The sequence below is a fragment of the Equus quagga genome, chromosome 20, assembly GCF_021613505.1.
Source record: "Equus quagga isolate Etosha38 chromosome 20, UCLA_HA_Equagga_1.0, whole genome shotgun sequence".
NCBI lineage: Eukaryota > Metazoa > Chordata > Mammalia > Perissodactyla > Equidae > Equus > Equus quagga.
Window position 1 is genome coordinate 43,730,980 of NC_060286.1, and position 24,959 is coordinate 43,755,938.

A 24,959-nucleotide genomic window follows, 5' to 3' on the forward strand; every position below is an offset into this window, starting at 1 on the left:
TTTCCAATCTCCACAATAAAAATATTTTTTGAAACCTGCAGAACTTTTACTTCTTAAACATATTTTTGACTAGAGAAAAACTATGTCCGTTCAGCAAATCTTTCAATTTACATTAATTTCATAATTTCACAACTTAAAGAAAAAAACAAAAAACTATCTCTTTGGTCTTCCCTCCCCACCAGTGGCTTAGAATAACAATGAGAAGAGGACAGAGGAGAAATGTAACCGTTCAGTATTCTGATATTTATACCTGTGAGCAAGATAGAGCTCTTTGTGAGTGTTGTGTCATATGTGTATCTCAAACAACAAAACTAAGATATATTATGTTGTCACAAGTAATTCAGGTATTATACCTTATGCATATGCTAATAAATATGGTAATCTAATAAAATTTTATTGAAGTACATCTTACATACAGAAAATTGTATAAATTATAGTGTGCGGTTCAATGAATTCTTTCAAAGTGAACACACCTGTTATTTAATTGCATTTTAAATGGGTTATAAAAACATAAGGCACCATAAACTTGTGTCAACAAATATGCAACATTTTACACTTTAGTGTATATTCCCTTAATTGTTTAATGTGAAAATTTAGCAAAAAGAAGCACCTTTTCAGAGTTTAAGAAAACAAAAACTTTCGATGTAAATTCGATTTTTTTTTTTTGGAGGAAGATTAGCCCTGAGCTAACTTCTGTCGCCAATCCTCCTCTTTCTGCTGAGGAAGACTGGCCCTGAGCTAACATCCACGCCCACCTTTCTCTACTTTATATGTGGGACGACTACCACAGCATGGCTTGCGCCAAGCAGTGCCATGTCCGCACCAGGGATCTGAACCTGCAAACCCCGGGCCGCTGAAGCAGAACGTGTAAACTTAACTGCTCTGCTACCAGGCCAGCCCCTTGATCCTTTTATGACAGGCCTATCACTACCCACCCATTCTCTCCATGTAAACTAAACCCCACTTACAATTTTAAATTCTCCATATGAACTCAATTTATTCAAACAAACCTATGATGTAATTCCTCACTTATTCCTTTTCATTGCATCTACTAAGAAGAAATCAAATCCTGTTCCCTTGGGCACATTGAGGTCCATCATTATGGTAGTGTTACCTGATGAGTTCAACTCCAGGTCACAGAGAAGACAAGCCACTTCCATGACTAGTAAAATTAGCGGAAAAGTTCACTAACAGCCCAGGAGGATTCTACAAACGTGGGCCCAGAGGAAAGAAAACACTACACCAGCCTTCTGCCTGCTCCAATGTCCTTCCAGAGGGGAGTGCCACCTGGGGCCTCAGAGCTCAGGGTCCCCTCTCAGGCCGACGTTCTACCTGAACTGTGGATTCCAGGAAAAGCATTCCCGTTCCTGATGAATGCAGTTCACTCTCCAGTCGATCACTGATATCACCCATTTTTCCAAAATAAGCATGGCCCACCCAACTCCTGGTGTAACTAACTCCCCGCTGCCCCCCCCGCCCCAGAGGCCTCTCACCCCCAGCCTTCATGATCACTTATCTGGTGAAGATAAATTAAGAGATTTTATTCCTCTAACTTATGATACTTTTACATACAAAATACTGACCTGACAGAAAACTTATACCAGGGACCCTCTAGCTAATGAGAGACTGGGCCTCAGCAGCCACAGGTCCTAGTTCATCTGGCACCCACAGCACTGGGCCCAGGGCCTGGCCAAAGCCTTCGACCAACGATCAATGATCTATGTTTGCTGAATGGATCTGTCAGGAACTCAATATTTCCTCCTCCTTCCACAATACCCCAATCACACCCCAACGTGGATAGCATCTTTTCAAACTTAAAGCCCAGATTTCTTTTTGTTCTGTCACTATGAAGAGTCTACTTCCTCCTCACCATTTTGCCTCTCCAGATCTTTCCCAACACCTTATTAACCCAAAACTCCTCTGGCCCCCATCACCTCCCTTCTGACCATGACCCCTAACTCCTGTCTGCCTGGAAAGGCTATAAGCAGCAGCGGCAATGGAGCTTTGCAAATGAAGAAACTCAACGTGCTCAAGAGCCCGCCATGAGGAAGGAGGGAGGACCAGCAACCGGCCTTCTCCTCTATTCACTGACAGGGCGGCTGTGAAAGGGTCAGGGCACTGGTATTTTTTGAAGACTATACATGTTCAATACCACGATACCATGATCATTTGCTTATCCTCAATATGTCAGATAGAATTCTAGACACTGCAGGCAATATGAAAGTAAAGTGCAGTTTCTCCCTGTTTCTAGTGAGCCTCTGTCCTGATGGCTGAGACAAGATCTCACAGGGAAGCAATCAGGTTACCCATCAGTTCAACTATGAGGAACAGGACCGGAGCTCAGTCTTCCTTTATACCGATATTTTCACCGTGAAATAAAAAGAGCATTTCCCAGTGGGGCAGCAAGGACATGGAATGTCACTCTGCACTCTTGTAGAACTGCACTGTTCAGCCTGGCGCTCATCCTAGAAAGCCTGTGAGCTCGGAAAAGTGGGACATTTCACAACACCACACTCAGCTACCCTGGGTCCAAACATCACAGGAGTTGTGGGTCTGAAAATAAAAAGATGTCTCCTAAAACTTCCCACCCTGAAACAATGAATCCAAATAAGAAGCTACACCCTCTGTACATTATTGCTCCTGACTTTACAGAAATTTCAATAAAAATATTATCTCACAATACTCAAACAAAAATAAAATATGATTTTCTAATTTTTTATGGTCTTAAATTTGAGATTAGCAACTTTAAAAAAATTGATAAGCATTTGTTCTAGTCCATTCCAGATACAAAACTTCAAAGACATCCATACTGGTAATGAGTTAACAAAATGAAATGAAATCACTAGTTTAAGAAATACAGAGAGAAATCAACGTTATTGATGTATAATTTACAGACAATAAAATGTACCCATTTCAAGATTTTACTTCTTCCTTTTTCTCCCCAAAGCCCCCCGGTACATAGTTGTATATTCTTCGTTGTGGGTCCTTCTAGTTGTGGCACGTGGGACGCTGCCTCAGCCTGTTGATGAGCAGTGCCATGTCTGTGCCCAGGATTCGAACCAATGAAACACTGGGCCGCCTGCAGCGGAGCGTTTGAACTTAACCACTCGGCCATGGGGCCAGCCCCAAAATGTACCCATTTAAAGTATACTATTGAATGAGTTTTGACAACTGCATATCACCGTGTAACCACCACCCCAGTCAAGATGCAGAACGATTCCACAATCCCAGACAGATCCCTACCATGCTTCCCAGTCAACTCCACTCCCCCGACTCCGGCTGCAACCACAGACCTGGGGCATTCTTGTTGCGCCATGATAGCCTAGTTCTGCTTGCTCTAGAATTTCATATAGAGGGGATCATACAGTGTGTACTTTTCTGTGTTTGTGTTTGTCTTATTTTACTCGCCACAATGTTTTTTGAGATTCATCCACATATATCAGTAATTCGTTCCTTTTTACTGCTGGGCAGTATTCTGTTGTATGGAATATACTGCATTTTCTTCATCCACTCATCTATTAATGGACATTTGGGTTGTTTCCACTTTTTGGCTATGAGGAATACAGTTGTCCTGAACATTCATATAGCAGTATTTATGTGGACAAATGTTCTGGTTTCTCTTGAGTGATCAACGTCAAGAAGTGGAGCAGGTGGGTTCTATGGTAAGCGTATGTTTAACTTGTAGAAACTGCCAAACTGTTTTCCACCTCCATCATTTTACACTCCCACCAGCAACACATGAGAGTTCTGGCTTCTCCACATCCTTGTCAACACTTGCTATTGTCAATGTTTAAATTTTAATTATCTTTTTTTTAAATAAAATGTTAACCTTTTGACAATGAAAGGATTCCATATAAATGGTATTTCAATGAGTAATGGAAAAAAAAGCATAAAAATGTCCATAATTAAGCTATCAACCCCAAACGTACTATGATCAGATTTTCAATAAATAAGCCAGCACATGATTTGCCAAAAGTTTGGTATGAAAATGGGGCTTATTTCCCAGGCTAATGCCTCATTTGTACTAATTATGTGAATGAGTCATGACTCATAAAGCTATCAAATAAAGTATCCTTGAAAAACAGGCTATCAGAACTAGATTTTTTAAGATATTAAAAAACAACTACAACTCACTTGAAATTATAGTTAAAAGCTTTTGATCACAAGTCAGTTGGTAACAGTGCTTTACGCAAATGTATTTTTTGTCTCCTTAGGTAAAGTTTTACATACGATTTTGAAACTAGTGTTACAATAATTCAGGTATTAAAAACTTATAATAAAATTTCTTAAAACAAACCATTGTAATCAATTATGCAATATACACGTCTTCCATCATAAGCCACTAATGATATATTTTTGTCGAGTTTTTAGTCTTTTCAAATATTAGTAAGAAGACAGTTTTACATTCCATCTAATGTACTAGTGATACATTCTGCCAAGACATGCCAAATGTGTTTTTCTGATACGTGCAAAAACTATCAAAGGTTGCAATTTTATCTATGAGAACAAAAGGATTTATCACCTTGCACAATATCTATTCAGTTAACGACTCTTCACTATGGTAGTTCCTGAAGATTTACGCCATCTTCTAGACAACTTTTTCAGGCAAATAAACAGTCACCAATTTACTCAACCCAGCTCCTCCTGGTGAGAGAACAGGATATGGCACCACTCTAAACTGCACACCATCCTTGGATGGGTCCAAATGGCATGCTCTGAGTACATTCGCCAAGTGACGAGGAGGTGGGGCATCTGCTACAACTCTCTGCTGTGCACGTGGGCTGCCTCCACCTGTGCTCAAGTGCTCTCTCGTTTAGCTTTTGTTACCCTGAAGATGCTTTCCTTTCCTATAACTTCATTTTTAAGTTTAGTTTGAGTGCAATCTCCCCAAAATTTGAAAAACTAGTGAAAAAATCATGCAAAAGGAAGAATTCACAGTCTGAAGTCATTCCCAAGAACGATTCCTTGCACCTCCTCCATCAACCACGCCTACTGCAAAGCCTTCTTAACCTCCTTTGGCAAGTACAACAAACTTCCATTATATGACATTTTATGTCCCAACTGTATTTATGTGTTTTTTAATCACTTATATAAGCATGACTTCATTGTTCAATTCGTATATTTTATATTTGTGAAAATGGTTTGGGCATCAACAGTCCATCTTATTCATCGTTCATATATTTTTATATTTGTGAAAATGATTTGTGAGGCTACAGTCCAACTTTATTCACTTCATGGGCCACGTATTAGTTCTCTATTGCTGAGTAACAGATCACACCTAAACTTAGTGACAACAATAAACATTCACTATGGCTCACAGTTTCTGTAGGTAAAGGATTCAGGAGAAGCTTGGCCAGGTGGTTCTGGCTTGAGGTTTCTCAAGAGGTTGAGTCAAATGTCAGCTAGGGCTGTAGTCATCTGCAGGCTTGGCTGGGGTTGGAGGATCTGATTCCAAGATGGCTCACAACACACGGCTACCAAGTTGGTGCTGGCTGCTGGCAGGAGGCCTCAGTCCTTCCCCAAGTGGGCCTCTTCACAGAGCTGCTTGAGTGTCCTCACAACATGGTGGCTGGCTCCCTCCAGTGCAAGCAATCCAAGAGAGCGAGAGCCAAGGCAAAGCTATCTTTTTTATGAACTAGCCTCAGAAGTCACACAGCATCCCTTTCCCCACATTCTATTTGTTAGGAGCAAGTCACTAACTCTGGGAGTGGAGGGGAATTATGCTCCACTTTCTGAAGGGAGTTGTGGTAAAGAATTTGCAGACATATTTAAAAACCACATCCATTTACTATAAAATCTCATTAAGACTCTATATACTTCTATCATTCTATTATTCACGACTTACAGGAGTTCAGTTGTTACTCCCAACAGCACTGTCACAATCCAAAGAAGAGAGAGACACATATGAATATTTATGAGCACATGTTTAAGAGAGCTGCATTATAGCGCAATAGGGTTTTTTTTTTAATTTTTATTGAGTTAATGATAGGTAACAATCTTGTGAAATTTCAGTTGTACATTATTGTTTGTCAGTCGTGTTGTAGGTGCACCCCTTCACCCTTTGTGCCCATCCCCACCCCATCCTTCCCCTGGTAGCCACTAATCTGTTCTCTTTGTCTACATTTTTAAATTCCTCATATGAGTGGAATCATACAGAGATTGTCCTTCTCTATCTGGCTTATTTCACTTAACATAATTCCCTCAAGGCCCATCCATGTTGCTGCAAATGGAACGATTTTGTTCTTTTTTACGGCTGAATAGTATTCCATTGTATGTACATACTATATCTTCTTTATGCAATCATCTGTTGATGGGCACTTAGGTTGTTTCCATGTCTTGGCTATTGTAAATAATGCTGCAAGGAACATTGGGGTGCATAGGACTTTTGGAATTGCTGACTTCAAGCCCTTTGGATAGATACCCAGTAGTGGGATAGATGGGTCCTATGGTAGTTCTATTTTTAATTTTTTGAGGAATCTCCATACTGTTTTCCATAGTGGCTGCACCAGTTTGCATTCCCACCAGCAGTATATGAGGGTTCCTTTTTCTCCACAACCTCCCCAACATTTGTTACTATTAGTTTTAGATATTTTTGTCATTCTAATGGGTGTAAGGTGATATCTTAGTGTAGTTTTGATTTGCACTTCCCTGATGATCAGTGATGATGAACATCTTTTCACGTGCCTATTGGCCTTCTGTATATCTTCTTTGGAGAAATGTCTGTTCGTGTCTCCAGCCCATTGTTTCATTGGGTTGTTTGATTTTTTGTTGTTGAGTTGTGAGAGTTCTTTATACATTACAGATATCAAGCCTTTGCCAGATGTATGATTTTCAAATATTTTATCCCAGTTAGTGGGTTGTTTTTTTTTTGTTTCAATCCTGTTTTCATTTGCCTTGAAGAAGCTCTTTAGTCTGATGAAGTCCCATTTCTTTATTCTTTCTATTGTTTCCCTTCTCTGAGAAGACATGGTGTCCGAAAAGATCCTTTTAATACTGATGTCAAAGAGTGTACTGCCTACATTTTCTTCTAGAAGCCTTATGGTTTCAGGTCTCACCTTTAGGTCTTTGATCCATTTTGAGTTTATTTTGGTGAATGGTGAGAAAGAACGGTCAATTTTCATTCTTTTCCATGTGGCTTTCCTGTTTTCCCAGCACCATTTGTTGAAAAGACTTTCTTTTCTCCATTGTATGCCCTCAGCTCCTTTGTTGAAGATAAGCTGTCCATAGATGTGTGGTTTTATTTCTGGGCTTTCAATTCTGTTCCATTGATCTGTGCACCTGTTTTTGTATCAGTACCATGCTGTTTTGATTACTGTAGCTTTGTAGTATGTTTTGAAGTCAGGGATTGTGATGCCTCCCATTTTGTTCTTTTTTCTCAGGACTGCTTTAGCAATTCGGGGTCTTTTGTTGCCCCGTGTGAATTTTAGGATTCTTTGTTCTATTTCTGTAAAGAATGTCATTCTGATTGGGACAGCATTGAATCTGTAGGTTGCTTTAGGTAGAATGGCCATTTTAACTATGTTTATTCTTCCAATCCATGTACATGGAATGTCTTTCCATCTCTTTATGTCACCATCCATTTCTTTCAGAAAGGCCTTGTAATTTTCATTGTATAGGTCTTTCACCTCCTTAGTTAAATTCACCCCCAAGGTATTTTATTCTTTTTGTTGCAATTGTGAATGGTATTGTGTTCTTGAGTTCTTTTTCTGTTAGTTCATTATTAGAATATAGAAATGCTACTGATTTATGTAAATTGATTTTATACCCTGCAACTCTGCTGTAGTTGTTGATTACTTCTAAAAGTTTTCCAATGGATTCTTTGTGGTTTTCTATATGTAAGATCATGTCGTCTGCAAACAGTGAGAGTTTCACTTCTTCCCTCCCTATTCGGATTCCTTTTATTCCTTTCTCTTGCCTGATTGCTCTGGCCAGGACCTCCAGTACTATGTTAAATAAGAGTGGTGATAGAGGGCATCCTTGTCTCGTTCCTGTTTTCAGGGGGATGATGCTCAGTTTTTGCCCATTGAGCATGATGTTGGCTGTGGGCTGTCATATATGGCCTTTATTATGTTGAGGTAGTTTCCTTCTATCCCTGTTTTGTTCAGAGTTTTTATCATAAACAGCTGCTGGATCTTGCCAAATGCTTTCTCTGCATCTATTGAGATGATCATGTGGTCTTTATTCCTCAGTTTGTTGATGTGGCGTATCACGTTGATTAATTTGCGGATGTTGAACCATCCCTGTGTCCCTGGTATGAATCCCACTTGATCATGATGTATGATCCTTTTGATGAATTGCTGAATTCGGGTTGCCAAAATTTTGTTGAGAATCTTTACATCTATGTTCATCAGCGATATTGGCCTGTAGTTCTCTTTTTTACGTGCTGTCCTTGTCAGGCTTTGGTATCAGCGTGATGTTGGCCTCGTAGAATGTGTTAGGAAGTGTTCCATCCTCCCTAATTTTTTGGAATAGCTTGAAAAGAATAAGTATTAAATCCTCTCTGAAAGTTTGGTAGAATTCCTCAGGAAAGCCATCTGGTCCTGAGGTTTTATTCTTTGTGATGTTTTTGATTGCTGTTTCAATCTCTTTCCTTGTGACTGGTCTGTTCAAATTGTCTGCTGCTTCTTGAGTGAGCTTTGAGAGATTGTAGGAGTCCAAGAATTTATCCATTTCCTCTAGGTTATCCATTTTGTTGGCATATAGTTTTTCGTAGTATTCTCTTATAATCCATTGTACTTCTGCGAAGTCTGTTGCTATTTCTCCTCTTTCATTTCTGATTTTGTTTATTTGAGCTTTCTCCCTTTTTTTCTTTGTTAGTCTGGCTAGGGGTTTGTCAATTTTATTTATCTTCTCAAAGAACCAGCTCTTTGTTTCACTTGTCCTTTCTACTGTCTTTTTCATTTCAATAACATTTATTTCTGCTCTGATTTTATTATTTCTCTCCTTCTGCTGACTTTGGGCTTTGTTTGTTCTTCTTTCTCTACTTCAGTTAGGTGTAGTTTAAGATTGCTGATTTGGGATTTTTCTTGTTTGTTAAGATGTGTCTGTATTGTGATGAATTTTCCTCTTAATACAGCTTTTGCTGTATCCCATATGAGTTGGTATGGCATGCTATCATTTTCACTTGTCTCCAGGTATTTGTTGATTTCTTCTTTAATTTCTTCAATGATCCATTGCTTGGTCAATAGCATATTGTTGAGTCTCCGCATCCTTGTGCCTTTCTCAGCTTTTTTCTTGTAATTAATTTCTAGCCTTATAGCGTTATGATTGGAGAAGATGCTTGTCATTATTTCAATTTTTTTAAATTTGTAGAGGCTTGCCTTGCTTCCCAACATATGACCTATCCTTCAGAATGTTCCATGTGCACTTGAGAAGAATGTGTATTCTCTTGTTTTTGGATGAAGTGTTCTATATATGTCTATTAAATCCAACTGTTTTACTTTTTGTTTAGCTCCACTGTTTGTTGATTTTCTGTCTGGATGACCTGTCCATTGATGTGAGTGGGGTGTTGAGGTCCCCTACTATTATTGTGTTGTTTTTAACATCTTCCTTTAGGTCTGTTAATAGTTGCTTTATGAACTTTGGTGCTCCTGTGTTGGGTGCATACATATTTATAAGCATTATTTCTTCTTGATGAAGTGTCCCTTTGATCATTATATATTGTCACTCTGTGTGTCTCTTTACCTGCCTTATCTTGAAGTCTGTTTTGTCTGATATAAGTGTTGCGACACCTGCTTTCTTTTGTTTGCTATTAGCTTGGAGTATGGTCCTCCACCCCTTCACTCTGAGCCTGTGTTTGTCCTTGGGGCTGAGGTGTGTTTCCTGGAGGCAACAAATTGTTGGATCTTGTTCTTTAATCCATTTTGCCACCCTGTGTCTTTTTATTGGAGAGTTCAATCCGTTTACATTGAGGGTGATTATTGATGCATGAGGGCTTAATGCTGTCATTCTATCACTCGTTATCCAGTTTTCCTGATGTTACCTTTGTTTCTTGTCCTGTGTGTTTTAGCCACCTGTTGACTTCTGCAATTTCTTATGCTGGGTTTCTTACATTTTTCCTTATTTATGTTTTGTGTCTCTGTTTTGTTTTTTGGTTTACTGGCTATCCTGAAGTTTGTATTTAGAATCTCATGTATAATATAGTCCATTTACTGGTGGTCTCTTACTTACTTGGCCTAGACTGATTGAGTCCCTTTCCTCTTCCCCTCCTAAATTATTATTTTCATCCCTTATTCCAACTTGTGTTATGAGTTTGTGGTTAGAGTGATAAGATCATCTTCGCTTTGGTGGTTTCCTTCCCTGTATCCTAATGCTATAGTTGAATATTTGCTATCCTATTCTGGTTCTATCTATTTGTCTCCCTACTCTGTGGTTTGTGACCCCTTTCTCCCTTTTCTTTTTTCAGGTATGAGAGCCTTCTGGATTATTTCTTGTAGTGGAGGACTTTTGGTTACAAATTCCCTTCACTTTTGTTTGTCTGGAAAAGATTTAATTTCTCCCTCATATCTGAAGGATTTTTGCTGGATAGAGTATTCTTGGCTGAAGATTTTTATCTTTTAAAGTTTTGAATATGTCATTCCATTCTCTCCTAGCTTGTAAGGTTTCTGTAGAGAAATCCATTCAAAGTCTGATAGGAGTTCTTTTGTAGGTTATTTTCTTATGTCTTGCTGCCCTGAGTATTCTTCCATTTTTGCCATTTTTACTACTATATGTCTTGCAGTAGGTCTTTTTACATTGACAAATCTAGGAGATCTGAAAGCTTCCTCCACACACATTTCTCCCTCAATCCCTAGATTTGGGAAGTTCTCTTCTATAAATTCTTTAAGCACACTTTCTGCTCCATTTTCCTTCTCCACGCCCTCTGGAATTCCGATAATTCTTAAATTGGATTTCCTCATTGAATCTGCTATTTCTCAGAGATTATTCTCATCTTTTTTTTTTTTTAAAGATTTTATTTTTTTTCCTTTTTCTCCCCAAGCCCCCCGGTATATAGTTGTATATTCTTCGTTGTGGGTCCTTCTAGTTGTGGCATGTGGGATGCTGCCTCATTGTGGCTTGATGAGCAGTGCCATGTGACACTGGGCCACCTGCAGTGGAGTGTGCAAACTTAACCACTCAGCCACAGGGCCAGCCCCCATTTTTTTTTAATTCTTAGTTCTCTTTCTTCCTCTGTCTGGAGCCGTTCAGCCTGTCTATCTTCAATCACGCTAATTTTCTCCTCTATGGTGTCTACATGGGCATTCAGGGAATCTGTATTCTGTTTTATCTGATCCATTGTATTTTTCATCTCTTTCTGATTGATTCTTCTTTATAGTTTCTATCTCTTTTGTGAAGTAACTCCAGAACTCATTGACTTGTTTCTCTATATTTCCCTTTACCTCATTGAGTTTTTTGATGATAGCTACTCTGAACTCATTTTCACTTAGTTTACCTATTTCCAAGTCCTCAGGACTTAATTCTGTGTTTTTATTATTTTCCTTCTGGTCTGGAGCTTTTATAAATTGCTGAATGGTAGAGGAGCGGTTTTCGCGCGTGATGGAATTATTCAGTTGCAGTGGCAGCCTGTCTCCACTAGATGGGGGTCGAGAGGCACTCGTTCTGAGTCCTCCGCCTTCAGCTGCGATGGCGGTGTACAGCATGGGTTGGGGAGGAGGGGCACTTTCTCTCACACAGCAACCTGGATTCCCATCAGTTCTTGCTCTCTGGTCTCCCAGGGCCCTGGCTTGATAGGGTCCCCACATGCGGAAGCCTTCCCCCATTAGCGGGTTTCCACTGCACTGGTGGTGGGAGTTCTGGACGATCCCCCGGACACACGGCCCCTCCTCCACTCCTTCCTTCACCCGAACAGCGATCCCAGTCTCTAGGGGAGGGAGCGAAGATCTCTCCTACCGGTTCCAGCTCCTCCGAGGGCAGCTCCAGCCTCTCTGCCCTCCATCATCATTTTGCTGCTGTGGGTCTCTGACGATCTCTTGTATTATTAGAGTTATTGGTTGAAATTCAGTTGTTCCGGGTTTTGGTTGTAGTTTGGAGGGGAGAGAGTCCTGGGTCAGCTCACTCTGCCATTTCGCTGACATCGGTAAGTCTCTCAATAGGGTTTTTAACTATAAATGCTGCTTTTTTCCTCAATGCCTAACATACATTCCTTCGTTAATGGGTCACTTCAGATGAAACCTCTAATCCTGATATGCTGATTTTAAGACTCAACCAAAAAACTTCATCTTTGGTTATAACAGACAAGAATGTTACTGTAATATTCAGGGAAAAAATAAATTTCCTAAGCTTTCAAGTTTCAATGAGATGACATGCCATAGTTCAACAGTTTGTCCTGCTTGTTTCTTTCTGTACTTAGTTTATATGAGGAACACACCTTACCCATCCACCCCCGGCCTCTCCCCAAAGAGCTCCAGATGCACAGTTCCCATAGCCAATTTTTTTTTTTTTGTGGAAGATTAGCCCTGAGCTAACATCTCGTGCCAATCCTTCTCTTTTTGCTGAGGAAGACTGGCCTTGAGCTAACATCCGTGCCCATCTTCCTCTACTTTATATGTGGGATGCCTACCATAGCATGGCTTGCCAAGCGGTACCATGTCCACACCCAGCATCCGTACTGGCAAACCCCGAGCCGCCGAAGCGGAACATGTGTGCTTAACTGCTGCGCCACGGGGCCAGGCCCCCCATAGCCAAATTTTATTTGTATGCCCTGCCAGCACTGCAACCTCAACATGTCCAAAACCAAACTCCTCCCTTTCCTTCCAAACCTGGTTTCCTCCCTATATTCCCTACCTCTATTAATGGCTCTAGCATCATCTCTGACTTGAGTCTACCCTGCTCCAAATATAAGCTGTTGCTCAGTGCTCTTTATGATCTCTCTCACATCTGTGCTTGCCTCTCTATTGCAGAACCAACACTTTCCCACTCCATATTTTTTGCTCACATTCTTCTTTCTGTCTATAATGCCCCCACATTCTAAACTCTACCTAGCCTTTAAGATGTAGTGGAAATGTCATCTGCTTCCTGAAGTTTTTCCTGATCATCTAAGGAATCTCTCATGCAATTGTTCTGACACTCAGGATCTGACATCACTTCCCGAGATGAGAGAGAACTCAGTACTTTTTAATGAAGTCTGAATTTAAGAGATTCAACAACATGTAAAGAGCACTTGCTCCACGCCAGACATTTATATATACATGAGTTTATAGTTAGCTTAGTTGATGCTTACAAAAACCCTATGAGGAAAAGGAAGCTTATTTTACCATTGAGAAAGAGAAGTCTCTGGGCAGCTGGTTGGTACCTCTCCCAAGTTCAGGTGGTGGGTCAGCAGCAGTGTCAGGATCTGAACATGGATCTCCTGACAGCAAGCGGACACACTTTCCATCATAAAGGAGGTGCTGCCTGCCCAGGCTGCAGCATACGCACATATGATTGCTCTCAACCAACAGCAATTCATTGTATCAAAGGGTAAACACCACCAGATACCATCTATTCATTTATTTTTGGTTTCAATCTTATGAAAATGCTGTTTTTGTAAATCAAAAATAGTCAAACAGGGCCAGCCTGGTGGCACAGCAGTTAAGTGCCACGTTCCACTTCGGCGGCTGGGGTTCACTGGTTTGGATCCCGGATGCGGACGTGGCAACACTTGGCAAGCCATGCTGTGGTAGGCGTTCCACATATAAAGTGGAGGAAGATGGGCATGGATGTTACCTCAGGGCCAGTCTTCTTCAGCAAAAAGAGGAGGATTGGCAGCAGATGTTAGCTCAGGGCTAAGCTTCCTTAAAAAAAACGGGCCAAACATCAACAATTTCATATGGTTCAATCTAACAGGAAAGGATTAATTCCCCCTCTTGAAAAACATAAAAGCTAAAGATAACTTGATTCTAGCGTAGAATAATAAACAAATAAAATAAAGAGGAGAATGAGAACTCTAGCAAACTCTTTATTTTTGGAAGATTATGAGAAATGACAAAATAGACTAATGTCACCTGCCCAGCAACACTGAAAGGCTTTCTGGAGGAAGGCAGGATAGCTAAGGAGGCCTGCCTATCACTGTATTATTCCAGAGGAAGTTTAAAAACCCTAATTCCAGTTTTGACTTTCTTGGGACAATTTCATATAAGTAGAAACGAATTATAAGAGAGAATGAACTAATTTTAAAATCTCAGGTCTGACCATTTTTTCTTGAGAAATGATTTTCAAGGAATTTCTTTTCTTGGATAGTAACATTGTTCTCACATAAAGCGTTTAAGATTTTTTTAAAGAGACATCACTCTGTTAGCTAATAACAACCTCCCTTGTTTATGCTATCATCTCAAGGAGGGACAGTTTTTCTAAATTGTAGTTTACATAAATAACCGGATGCCTTTTAAGTTTACATCTTCATAACCTTAAAATTTTTATTTTCAAATATTTTCTTTGAAAGTAAATCTTCTGAGATTCAAGCAGCTGTAACTCTGCTGTAAAGTACAGCAAGCAATGACCTCACAAGGCCCCGTCTCCAGTCTTATCCTCACCCCCACCCCCTGATATATAATTGTCGCACGCTAGCACCAGAGGGAACTTTCTAAAACATAACTGATCCTGTCTTTCTCTGGCTTAAAATCCTACATGATTAAGTAAAGGCTCTTAGCACAGCGAAGATTTGGCCCCTCCCTGGCCAATCCTCTGGCTGTCTTCCCTCTTCAGCATCACCCCCACCTTCCTGTCCCCAAGCTGTAGGTTCTGCTGTTAGCAACATGTTTATAACTCTCTGCCGCCAATGAGTTTCCTGTTTTCCTCTGTATCTCTGCAGAAGCCTCTGACCTCCTCCTCCTTGGGAAATCTTTCCTGATATCCACCTCAGTAAGCTAATCCAATCACAGCCAATTATTTTGGTGCCTCACTCTCAGTTTACTACACTTTTCACACTGTATGGTGATTTGCTTGTTTACACACCTATCTCCAACAACACCTTTTCTTTCTCTGTGGAATTTGAGATAGACTTCAAGTAGCCGTCACCAAACTTCTTGCTTTCATAGTGTCTTTGGTCTGTCTAAAAATAAATTGAATAGAATTGCTTTAAAAAGAATAAAGAGAGGGGCTGGTCCAGTGGCGCAGTGGTTAAGTTTGCACATTCTGCTTCCACGGCCCAGGGTTAGCCCGATTCAGATCCCGGGTGCGGACCTACACAGTGCTTGTCAAGCCATGCTGTGGCAGGCGTCCCACATATAAAGTAGAGGAAGATGGGCACGAATATTAGCTCAGGGCCAGTCTTCCTCAGCAAAAAGAGGAGGATTGGCAGCAGACGTTAGCTCAGGGCTAATCTTCCTCAAAAAAAAAAAAAAAGGAGGAAAGAGAGAATTTTTAAGCCTGGGTGGTAGTCACCTGAGTGGTTTTTGTTAGTAGTTCTATAAACCATACGTCTGACACATTCTTCTGTGTATATATTTCACAATAAAAACTAAGAAACAGAGAAGAATTAAACCAAACAGCTAGTATTCTATCTTGTAATTAATCATCACAAGACATTTGTTTAAAACTATAACAAGTTTTTTAAAGTGTAACTGGATTATCAAGTATAATGTCACTTCAAAATGACAAACATCCCTAAAACAAAGTTCTGACAAAATAATTAGGATAAAATCTATTTATGCTCACACAATATCCTAGAACATTAAATCATTTCTCTTTTTTCTTACCTCTCCAAAGTTATAAATTTCCAGGTTTGGAAAGTATTTTTACTTGCCTATTTAGCAAACAAAAAAATAGGAGATAATGCTATCAAGATACATTATAAACACGCAGGCTTATTTTTATCATATAAAATAGTCAGTAAAATCAAGCCTCTCTGACACTTCATTATACTCTGGAGTGGGAATATTTCATATTCCAACAATCACTAGGTCTCACAAATTAATTAAGAGTCAATTAGTCATCTAAAATGTATACCAGATCCCTAAACCCTGCAATACTACTACAATATGCTATTTTATCCTATAAATGTGAATTACTCTTATGATTAAAATTCACCCATATCAGTTCAGTTCAGTTCAACACATATTCATACCCAAGGCGAGTGGCTAGAAATGATTAGGGTGGGAAAGATCAGCAGGATAACCAGGCTATCAAAGAACACAAGTAACAGTGAGAGAAAATCAACTACGTGCCACATGAGAGCCACAAGCCGAACACTGTGAGAAGCGTCTGTCTCCAACAGTATGGCCCACAAGACACACTGAACTACAGTCCTGACTGCAACATCTAAAAGGCAAGATACAACATAAAAACCTATTTTTAAGAGCATCACTGAGGTGACACAATGGTAAGCAGTCTACCGGCGCCAAAAACAGAGAGACAGCAGCAGCTCTGGGCAATGAGGAAATACCAAGGCTGGTTTGTGCCTTGATGGCCTGTACCCACCTGGGATATAGGCAAATACAACAAGAATCAATCAATTTGCCTTTACAGCATAAAGTCAAACCAGATCTTCAAAATTCTGTTGGACAAGTAATTTACGAATGCTTATGAGAGTATCTGCATGTAACCTGCAGGTTCCCAAACCTGGTAGGGCAACACAGTCATATGGGGAGTTTTCCAGGCCCACTCCAGACTTACCGAAACAAAAGCTCTGCCAGTGGGGGTCTGGGCCTTTCTTAGACAACCTTACTTGCTGACCTGCCGTTTTCGGAGAGCAGAACTTCCCCAGTCTCTTGCCTCAGCAGCTGCGACTGGGCATGAATCACATCCACTCAGCACACTGCCCTTCTCTTCCAATACACACGCCCTCCTCCCTCACTTGCTGCTTGATCTGTTCCTGGGTGCTGTAGCCCATGAGGCAGAAGGTTCAGCATATCATTATTCCACACCCAGGGAGTACAAAAAACATTTTTGGAGAAAGATGTTTAACATCCTGTTAACTTTAAAAATGCATGTAAAAGTGCTTTGTAGACAATAAAACGCTTTACAAAAAGTAATGCATTATTAGGCTTAAAAGGCAAGTACTATGCCATAAAATATAATAACATCTTTGATGTAATGCTTCCAGCAAAGAGTTATACCTCTAGACCAGCTCTCTACCTCCTACTTTTTTTTTTTTTTTCCTGAGGAAGATTAGCCCTGAGCTAACATCTGCTGCCAATCCTCCTCTTTTTTGCCAGGGAAGATTGGCCCTGAGCTAACATCCATGCCCATCTTCCTCTACTTTATATGTGGGATGCCTGTCACAGCATGGCTTGCCAAGCGGTGCGTAGGTCCGCACCCAGGATCCGAACCAGGGAACCCTAGGCTGCAGAAGCAGAACGTGCGAACTTAACTGCTGCACCACGGGGCCGGCCCCTCTACCTCTTACTTACAAGTTTACATAAAGGTTATTACAAACAGATTTTAAATTTTGGTTTCAGGTTTCAGTTTTGTTGATCTTGAATGTAAACATTATCTGCATGTTACCAAGAAACAACTTCATCAGGGGAAAGATCACAGAGTCATCATATCAAAACATCAAAACTCACTTTATTACACCATTGAAATCCTTTCCTTCCGAGTCCCTTCCCTGTATCATATATACACACACCTCACCTTAATACACAGCCTACTCAATACATTTATTTCACCTTCCTCAAAATTCAGGTCAGGGGAAATCTTAGAACTCAAAAGGATCTTCAAAATTCTGTTGCACAAGAAAGTTCTGAATGTTTATGACAATATATGTATGTAACCTGGAGGTTCCCAAACCTGGCAGGGCAACACAGTCATATAGGGGTTTTTCAGGCCCACATCAGACTTAACGAATCCAAAGTTAACGAATCCAGACTTAACGAATCTGCCAATGGGGTCTGGCCCTTTATTTCTCTCCCTCTCTCTCTCTTTTTTTGAGGAAGACTCACCCCTGAGCTAACATCAGTTGCCAGTCTTCCTCTTTTGCGTATGTGAGCCGCCCTCAGAGCACAGCCACATAGACGAGTGGTGTAGGTCCATGCCCAGGAACCAAGGTTACCCGGGTCACCAAAGCAGAGTATGGCGAACTTAACCACTAGGCCACTGGAGCCGGCCCAGGGCCCTTAGTTCTTAAGACTTTCTGAAGCAGATATGCCTGGCAGAATCCTACAGAGGCTCTAGATTTGGAGTGAACAAGTATGTCAGAAGGCAGGAATAAAAGGAGGATTTGTGGAATGATCTTTTGAAATTGGAAGGTAAGGAAGGAGAATCCATGATCTTGACATTAGGACTAATTCTCCCTGCGTGGCACAAAGATTATAACATTGGAGCCAAAGAGAAGAAAACATAATCTAGTATACCACTTGGCTCTGTAGTGGGTAATATCTGCAAAATCTAAAATAATAAACATTATTAAATGGTTTTCAACTTTATAACCAACCTATAGACCAAGTACAAAAGGCTTAATTAGATAACAGTACACAAATATCATCGACCTTGACAACAGAGAAGTACAGCTGAAAATGCTGGAAGGTAGGAGGGAAGAGAGATGGAAAAGGCAGGGGCACTAACACCCCCATTTTACAAAGAGGGAGGTCCAGAGACAGGGTTTAAAGTCAACAGAACAAAGAAAGAGAGATTTAAGTGTATCATTTAAAGTCACATGGTAACCAACGAAAGAATGAAAACAGCAATTGAACAATAGTAACTGGAAGTAGAAGGCAAAGTAACTTGCTCAAATTTAGCTAGTCAGAAAGTTCTGAAGCCAGTGTCCGAATACGGGCTCTCCACACTCCAGACCTTGTGTTCTTTACTGGAATCTGGCTGTGCCAAACACTGTGCTAGGAAATAACTTGCCCAAGCTTACATACCTAGTTAGTAGCAGAGCCAGGAAAAGAAAGCAAATCTCTAGCCTTAAAATTATCTGGAAAAGTTACTACTAAAATTTCCAGAAAAAACCCTGTTGAAAATGTCATTCTTCATTCTTCTCTCATTTACTCATTCTCATTCTGATTCATTCATTTCTGCTTATTCTTTTAACACGCACCAACATTTCTTAAAAAGAACCCCTCATTTACACACACTTCCTCACCTATAATCAGTGCTAGGCCTGTTCTCCAACTCTACATCTACGATAAAGGAAGTTCTCTCTCCTGGAGGCAGCCGTGAAGACTGCAATCCACCAGCTATTTCATTTTTCAAAATCTGACCCAAAGTTCAGGACAACACTGAAGATACAAAGCAAGTCAGCTTGCTCATCTCTTAGTCTAGAGAATGAGACTATCTGCTTCCAGGAGACAGACCAGTGCCCCGTGCACACAGGTGCGCAGCTGCTGCTCCAGGACACGCCACAGGCAGCAACCTGTGAAGGGCACTGCTCTGCTTGAGACTGTCCTGTACACGGCCCAGGGTGCAGACAGGTAAAACCACTCAGTACTCGCCCCTTCACAACTTCAGAAAAGTTTTGAAATACTCAACAGAAATGACAATTTCTACCCAAAAAGTAATTCTTTAAAAATAAATTATAACCTAAACTCATTAGCGTCTACAAAAAGCAATTTAAAATTTTCAATTGAAATCACTATTACTTACCCCATTTTCAGTGCGTTTTTCTCCAGGTATGTTTATTACATTTCTCTGAGTTCTTTGCTCTTGGGTCTGACGGCCACCTAAAGAGATGAGAGGACCAAACTTTCTAAAAGACATACTAGAAAAACAATATTCTCCCATTTCTTCACTCATGCAAATATTTATTGACACAAATTCAAAATACCAAGCTGAAAATCTCAAGACTTAGTACAGTTGAAAAAATGTTTTACAATTTATACATAAAATTGTTTAAACAAAATTTTTTCTTCTAAAACATTCTGTTTCAGAGCCTTGAAACTGACTTGTATCAAAAGGTTTCTAGGGGCCGGCCCCATGGCCGAGGGGTTAAGTTCACGAGCTACGCTTCGGCGGCCCAGCGTTTCATCAGTTCGGATCCTGGGTGCGGACATGGCACCGCTCATCAAGCCATGCTGAGGCATCATCCCATATGCCACAGCTAGAAGGACCCACAACTAAAAATACACAACTATGTACCAGGGGGCTTTGGGAGAAAAAGGAAAAATAAAATCTTAAAAAAAAAAAAAAAAAGGTTTCTAATACTTAAAAATGGTCAAGACGGTAAATTTTATATGTATTTTATCACAATTAATTTATATTAAAATTTTTTAAAGCCTTTTTATATTTTAGAAGAGACTAAAATAGAACTTAATATCCAGTAATTAAAAAAACTGATGTACAACAGTGATCTTCACTAATAGGGTTAAAACTGAGATGGGACATCGTCTCATTTTTTAAAGATTTTATTTTTTCCTTTTTCTCCCCAAAGCCCCCCAGTACACAGTTGTATATTCTTCGTTGTGGGTCCTTCTAGTTGTGGCATGTGGGACGCTGCCTCAGCGTGGTTTGATGAGCAGTGCCATGTCCACGCCAAGGATTCGAACCAACGAAACACTGGGCCACTGCAGCGAAGCGCGCCAACTCAACCACTCGGCCACGGGGCCAGCCCCTGGGCAGTCTTATGAATTCTCCTTTGTTCCTTAAAAATTAAAATGTTTTTTAAAAAAGGCTTCAAATTTAAACTGGAACAATTCTCTATATGTCCTGCAGTATTTTTTTAAACAAAATAAAATGTGATGCGCAATTTTTAAACAGGTGAATCTGAAGTCATATAAATTAACATCTCTTATGTGTTGAATGCCTGCTCCTACTTCACTTATCTCCTCCAGCTTTTACTTGATGCTATTTTGAGAACTGTCACATCCCAGAACCTGCTTTATTACCTAGAATACATGACTTCAAAGGGCCATGAACCTAATGTTTAAAAAATAAAAAAAACCAGAAAAATATTTTCTATTTTCTTCCTATTACTTTGAAAAATGTGAAGAAAAATTCTATTATGGAAGTATGGCTTCACCTTAAACTATGCATCCTCAAAGAGAGTGATATGGCCCCCAAGGGGACAAAGATTGGTTCTTGAGGGATAAAAGTATCTTATTCTTTTTATGTATAAAGCAAAGACTTATAGTACACAAACAGACACAAGTATATCTGAGAGGGGAAAGGAGGGGGACAAGCAAGAATACAATGCCCAAAAAAGGGTCCTTACAGGAGTGATAACGAAAAAGGAGTTTAAACGAATGTGAGTGACATGGCATGTGAGTGAATAGTCATGTACTATACAATAGCCATTTCATAAAATCTAGAGTAGTTTCCTATTAGCAGGAATTACACACACACACACACACACACACACACACACACACACACACATCCCCTAGACTATGGCATCTATCAATTTACAGGGTAAGTTAAATTCGTAGTTACTCTTGGTATTTTTAAAGAATAAAGTACTCAGGTAAACAATACTCTATAATTGCTGCCTCTTCCAAACAACAAACTATCAAGAAATTAGAATACTAGAGAACACACAACATGAAATTTATACCAAGTGCCACCTAATCTCTGATGGTAAAGAAGAAACTTCACAATCTTGTATTTTGGAGTCAGAAAATAATGACTAATAAGAGCCAACATTTAGTGAGCACTTACTGTGCACCCAGCCCCTCTGAGCACCTCACCACTACACGTCGTTAACCCACACCACAACCCTATACACCGCTCAGAGGAGGAAACCGAGGCACGGAGATGTGGTGCCACTTGCTCAAGGTGCACACTAAGTAAGCAGCAGGGCCGGGGCTGAACATAGGCGGCCTTGCTCCAGACTCCATCACGCCAGCTCCCGGGTTCCAGTTCATGCTCTGCATGACCTTCCTCGAGTTACCTGTGCTCTAAGCTTCGTTTCCCCAAGTGTAAAAGGTGATTGAAGTAAATGTGCTCTACGCTCTCCTCTATAGCTTCCAAAAAGAGAAATCTCACTCTTTTAAGGTAAGGGATGTCTTTTACTTCTTTTTTTTTTTTTTGAGGAAAATTAGCCCTAAGCTAACATCTACCACCAATTCTCCTCTTTTTGCTGAAGAAGACTGGCCCCAGGACGCCTGCCACAGCGTGGCTTGACAAGCAGTGCACCTACGTCCCCACCTGGGATCCGAGCCAGCAAACCCTGGACCACTGACGCTGAGCACATGAACGTAACCGCTATGCCACCAGGCCAGTCCCTACTTCTTCTTGTTCTATTCTGTAGTTCTCCACATGATAAATACTCAAATGTAATCCCCTTTCAATAATATCAATTGGTGACAACTGCCTTGTCTCAGCTCTGTGGGAAGCACAGAGGAAACATGAGTTTTGGGCCCTCGACTCCAGCAGCTTAGAATACAAGCTGGAGGACAAGTTCTGTGAATGAAAACAGAACAAGAACACCATGCCCATGTGAGTCGTTCTATCCGCCACCTCATTCTTGAGCTCTGAGAGAGGGAGCACAGGCTGAACACAGGCAGAGGAAAAAGGGCAGAGGTCGAGCATTAGAGTTGGGGAAGACGGGATTCTCAGGACACAGAATGAACATGCAAGAAAGAGTGTGGCTGGAGAGACAAAGAAGGAACAATGAGGTTGAAGAGATGGGTAGGGTCCTATTACAAATGCCATCAAAGCCAAACTGAGGACTTCGCTGAGAGTTCTGAAAAGTGATCAAGGTTGTGTGATAAATTTGGTTCTTCCAATCCTGACCAATCCTTGTACCAGCCCGGGTTGAGAAGGTGTATCCCCTGTCACCACAGCCCTCCTTGGAGCTTCCTTCATCCTGAGCCTCTGCCTAGAAGGCAGCAGCTCTGCACTCTGCCCCTCTAACCCTACACCTTCTCCCAGGTCCACCTCAAGCCCCATCTCCTCCGCACTGACGACTGTCTCCTTAACACCACACAGCAAAACACCCCACTCTTCCCACTCGTCTCGTGTTCACTTGCAGTGTCAGCATGACCATTAGACTGAGCAGCACCGTGGTGTGACAGTAAAGGTCAACTGGAAGGTCAGCATTGTCACCTTTCTTATGACTCTGGACAGTTCTCTTAGGTATCCCTAATACTTCTCAATTTATAAAGTGAGAATAATATAAGATTCCCCCACCCCACAGCCTTGCAACATTAAGGGTCATGTACACATATCAATAAAAGTAAAATATAAAACTTTTTAAGTATACCTAGGAAAGGGTAAATATTTGGAGAGCTCAGGGAGAGTTAAAATAAATTCTTAGCACTAGAACAGCACTTCATCTGTCAGCTGGTCTAATCCTCCTTCTCAGGAGGATTCTGTCCAGGAGGCAGGGCTGTCGTCTAAGGTAAAGTGGATAAAGAGCTGGACCCGGAGCTTTGGTCTCTCGGCTCCAGATGACCAGTAGCCAGTGGAATAAAACCCAGAAGTAATGGGCCATTGTAAAAAATAGCATCATAACAGTATTAACGGCTATGAAGAAATGATTTTAAAGTAGACAGTAGCTCATCCTAGGGAGAAAATGTCCTTTAATATAAAATTCGAATAAAGAGGGATAACTTGCAATAAAAAAATCTTCTTTTTACAAAAGGATGTCCTTTCATTGTTTATTCTTTTAAATACCAGATGTAATCCACAATCACTGTTAAATAACAGGAGTCTCTTAATTGTACAGTTTATATGTTTTCAGAAAAAAAGATTCTCTTATTTTGTTTAAATTTTAATTCAAAATTCAAATTCAAAATATTCCCATGGTTCAAAATTCAAAAGGAACAAACAGATACACAATTAACAATTTTCCCTCCCTCTCCTGTCCCACAGCCTTCCCCCCAGGCTAGTTTCTTAGGTATCCTTCCAAAGACACTTTGTACATGCACAAGCCAATAGAGACATAGTCTTTCGTCTCTGTCACACAGAAGGTAGCAGTGTGCATACTGCTTTGCACTGTGCTTATTCACTTACCATGTTCAGGAGATGGTGCAGGTCAGGGCACAGAGCTTTGCTATTTTTGGCTGCAGAGCAGTCCACTGTACGGATGTGCCATGATTTCCTTACCCCATGTCCCTGGTAGGCATTTAGACTACTCCTACCATCAAAGCTCTATGAGTAACACTACGTGTAAGTCATTTTGTATGTGCGCAGGCACAGCTTTAGAATAAGTTCTCAGAAGTGAGACTGCTGGGTGAAAGGTTTTGTGCTTTTGTAAGCTTAATAGATATTGCCAAATTGCCCTCTATAGAAGCTGCCAGCTGACACTCCCACAGCGGTGTGGAAGAATGCCTGTTTCTCAACACCCTTGCCAACACTGTGTTATTAAATGTTCTAATTTTTGCCAATGTGAGAGGTGAAATAAAGTATTTCAGTGTTTTCTCTGCATTTCTTTTATCAGAAGTAAGGCTGAATGCCTTTTCATATATCCTAGGGTCACGTATATTTCTTTTTCTGCGCACTCTGCATTTGTATATTTTGCCCATTTTTTATTATTTTTCCCTTATCAATTTTTAGGAACTCTTATAATAAATTAGCCCTTTGCAATATGAGCTATAAATGCAGTTTATAATTTGTCTTCTGACCTTGCTTAGGGTGGTTAGTGCCACGCAGTGTTTTTTGTTTCTTGTTTTTTCAATAACTCAGTTTATCAGTCTTGTCTTTTTTTTTTTTTGAGGAAGATTAGCCCTGACCTAACTGCTGGCAATCCTCTTTTTGCTGAGGAAGACTGGCCCTGAGCTAACATCCATGCCCATCTTCCTCTACTTTATATGTGGGACGCCTACCACAGCATGGCTTGCCAAGCAGTGCCATGTCCACACCTGGGATCCGAACCGGCGAACGCCAGGCCACCAAAGCGGAACATGGGAACTTATCCACTGTGCCACCAGGCTGGCCCCTATCAGTCTTTTCTTTTATGGCTTAGTGTTACACTGAGAAAGGTCTCATTCATCCTAAAAATTAAAAAAATTCATATTTCCCAGAATTTTTCTAATCCTTTCATGGTTTTATTTATTCTTAAAATCTAGATATTTGATCCATCTGGTATTTATCAAAAACAATTCCTTAAAACAGCAGGTCTCTCTACATGTTTGAGCACATTACCTGACTGACGTAGGGTCCTGAGA

At 40.5% G+C, this 24,959-nt stretch overlaps 1 protein-coding gene across 3 annotated transcripts in view; it reads right to left on the minus strand.

The window, feature by feature from the left end:
• The window catches only part of PPP1R13B (protein phosphatase 1 regulatory subunit 13B), a 72,396-nt gene that overhangs the window by 22,231 nt on the left and 25,206 nt on the right, over positions 1-24,959 (minus strand). For all 3 annotated transcript variants that reach the window (XM_046647378.1, XM_046647380.1, XM_046647379.1), the window contains exon 4: positions 19,501-19,577. In XM_046647378.1, the coding sequence (XP_046503334.1) occupies positions 19,501-19,577 (77 nt within the window). The remainder of the gene's footprint in view (positions 1-19,500; positions 19,578-24,959) is intronic.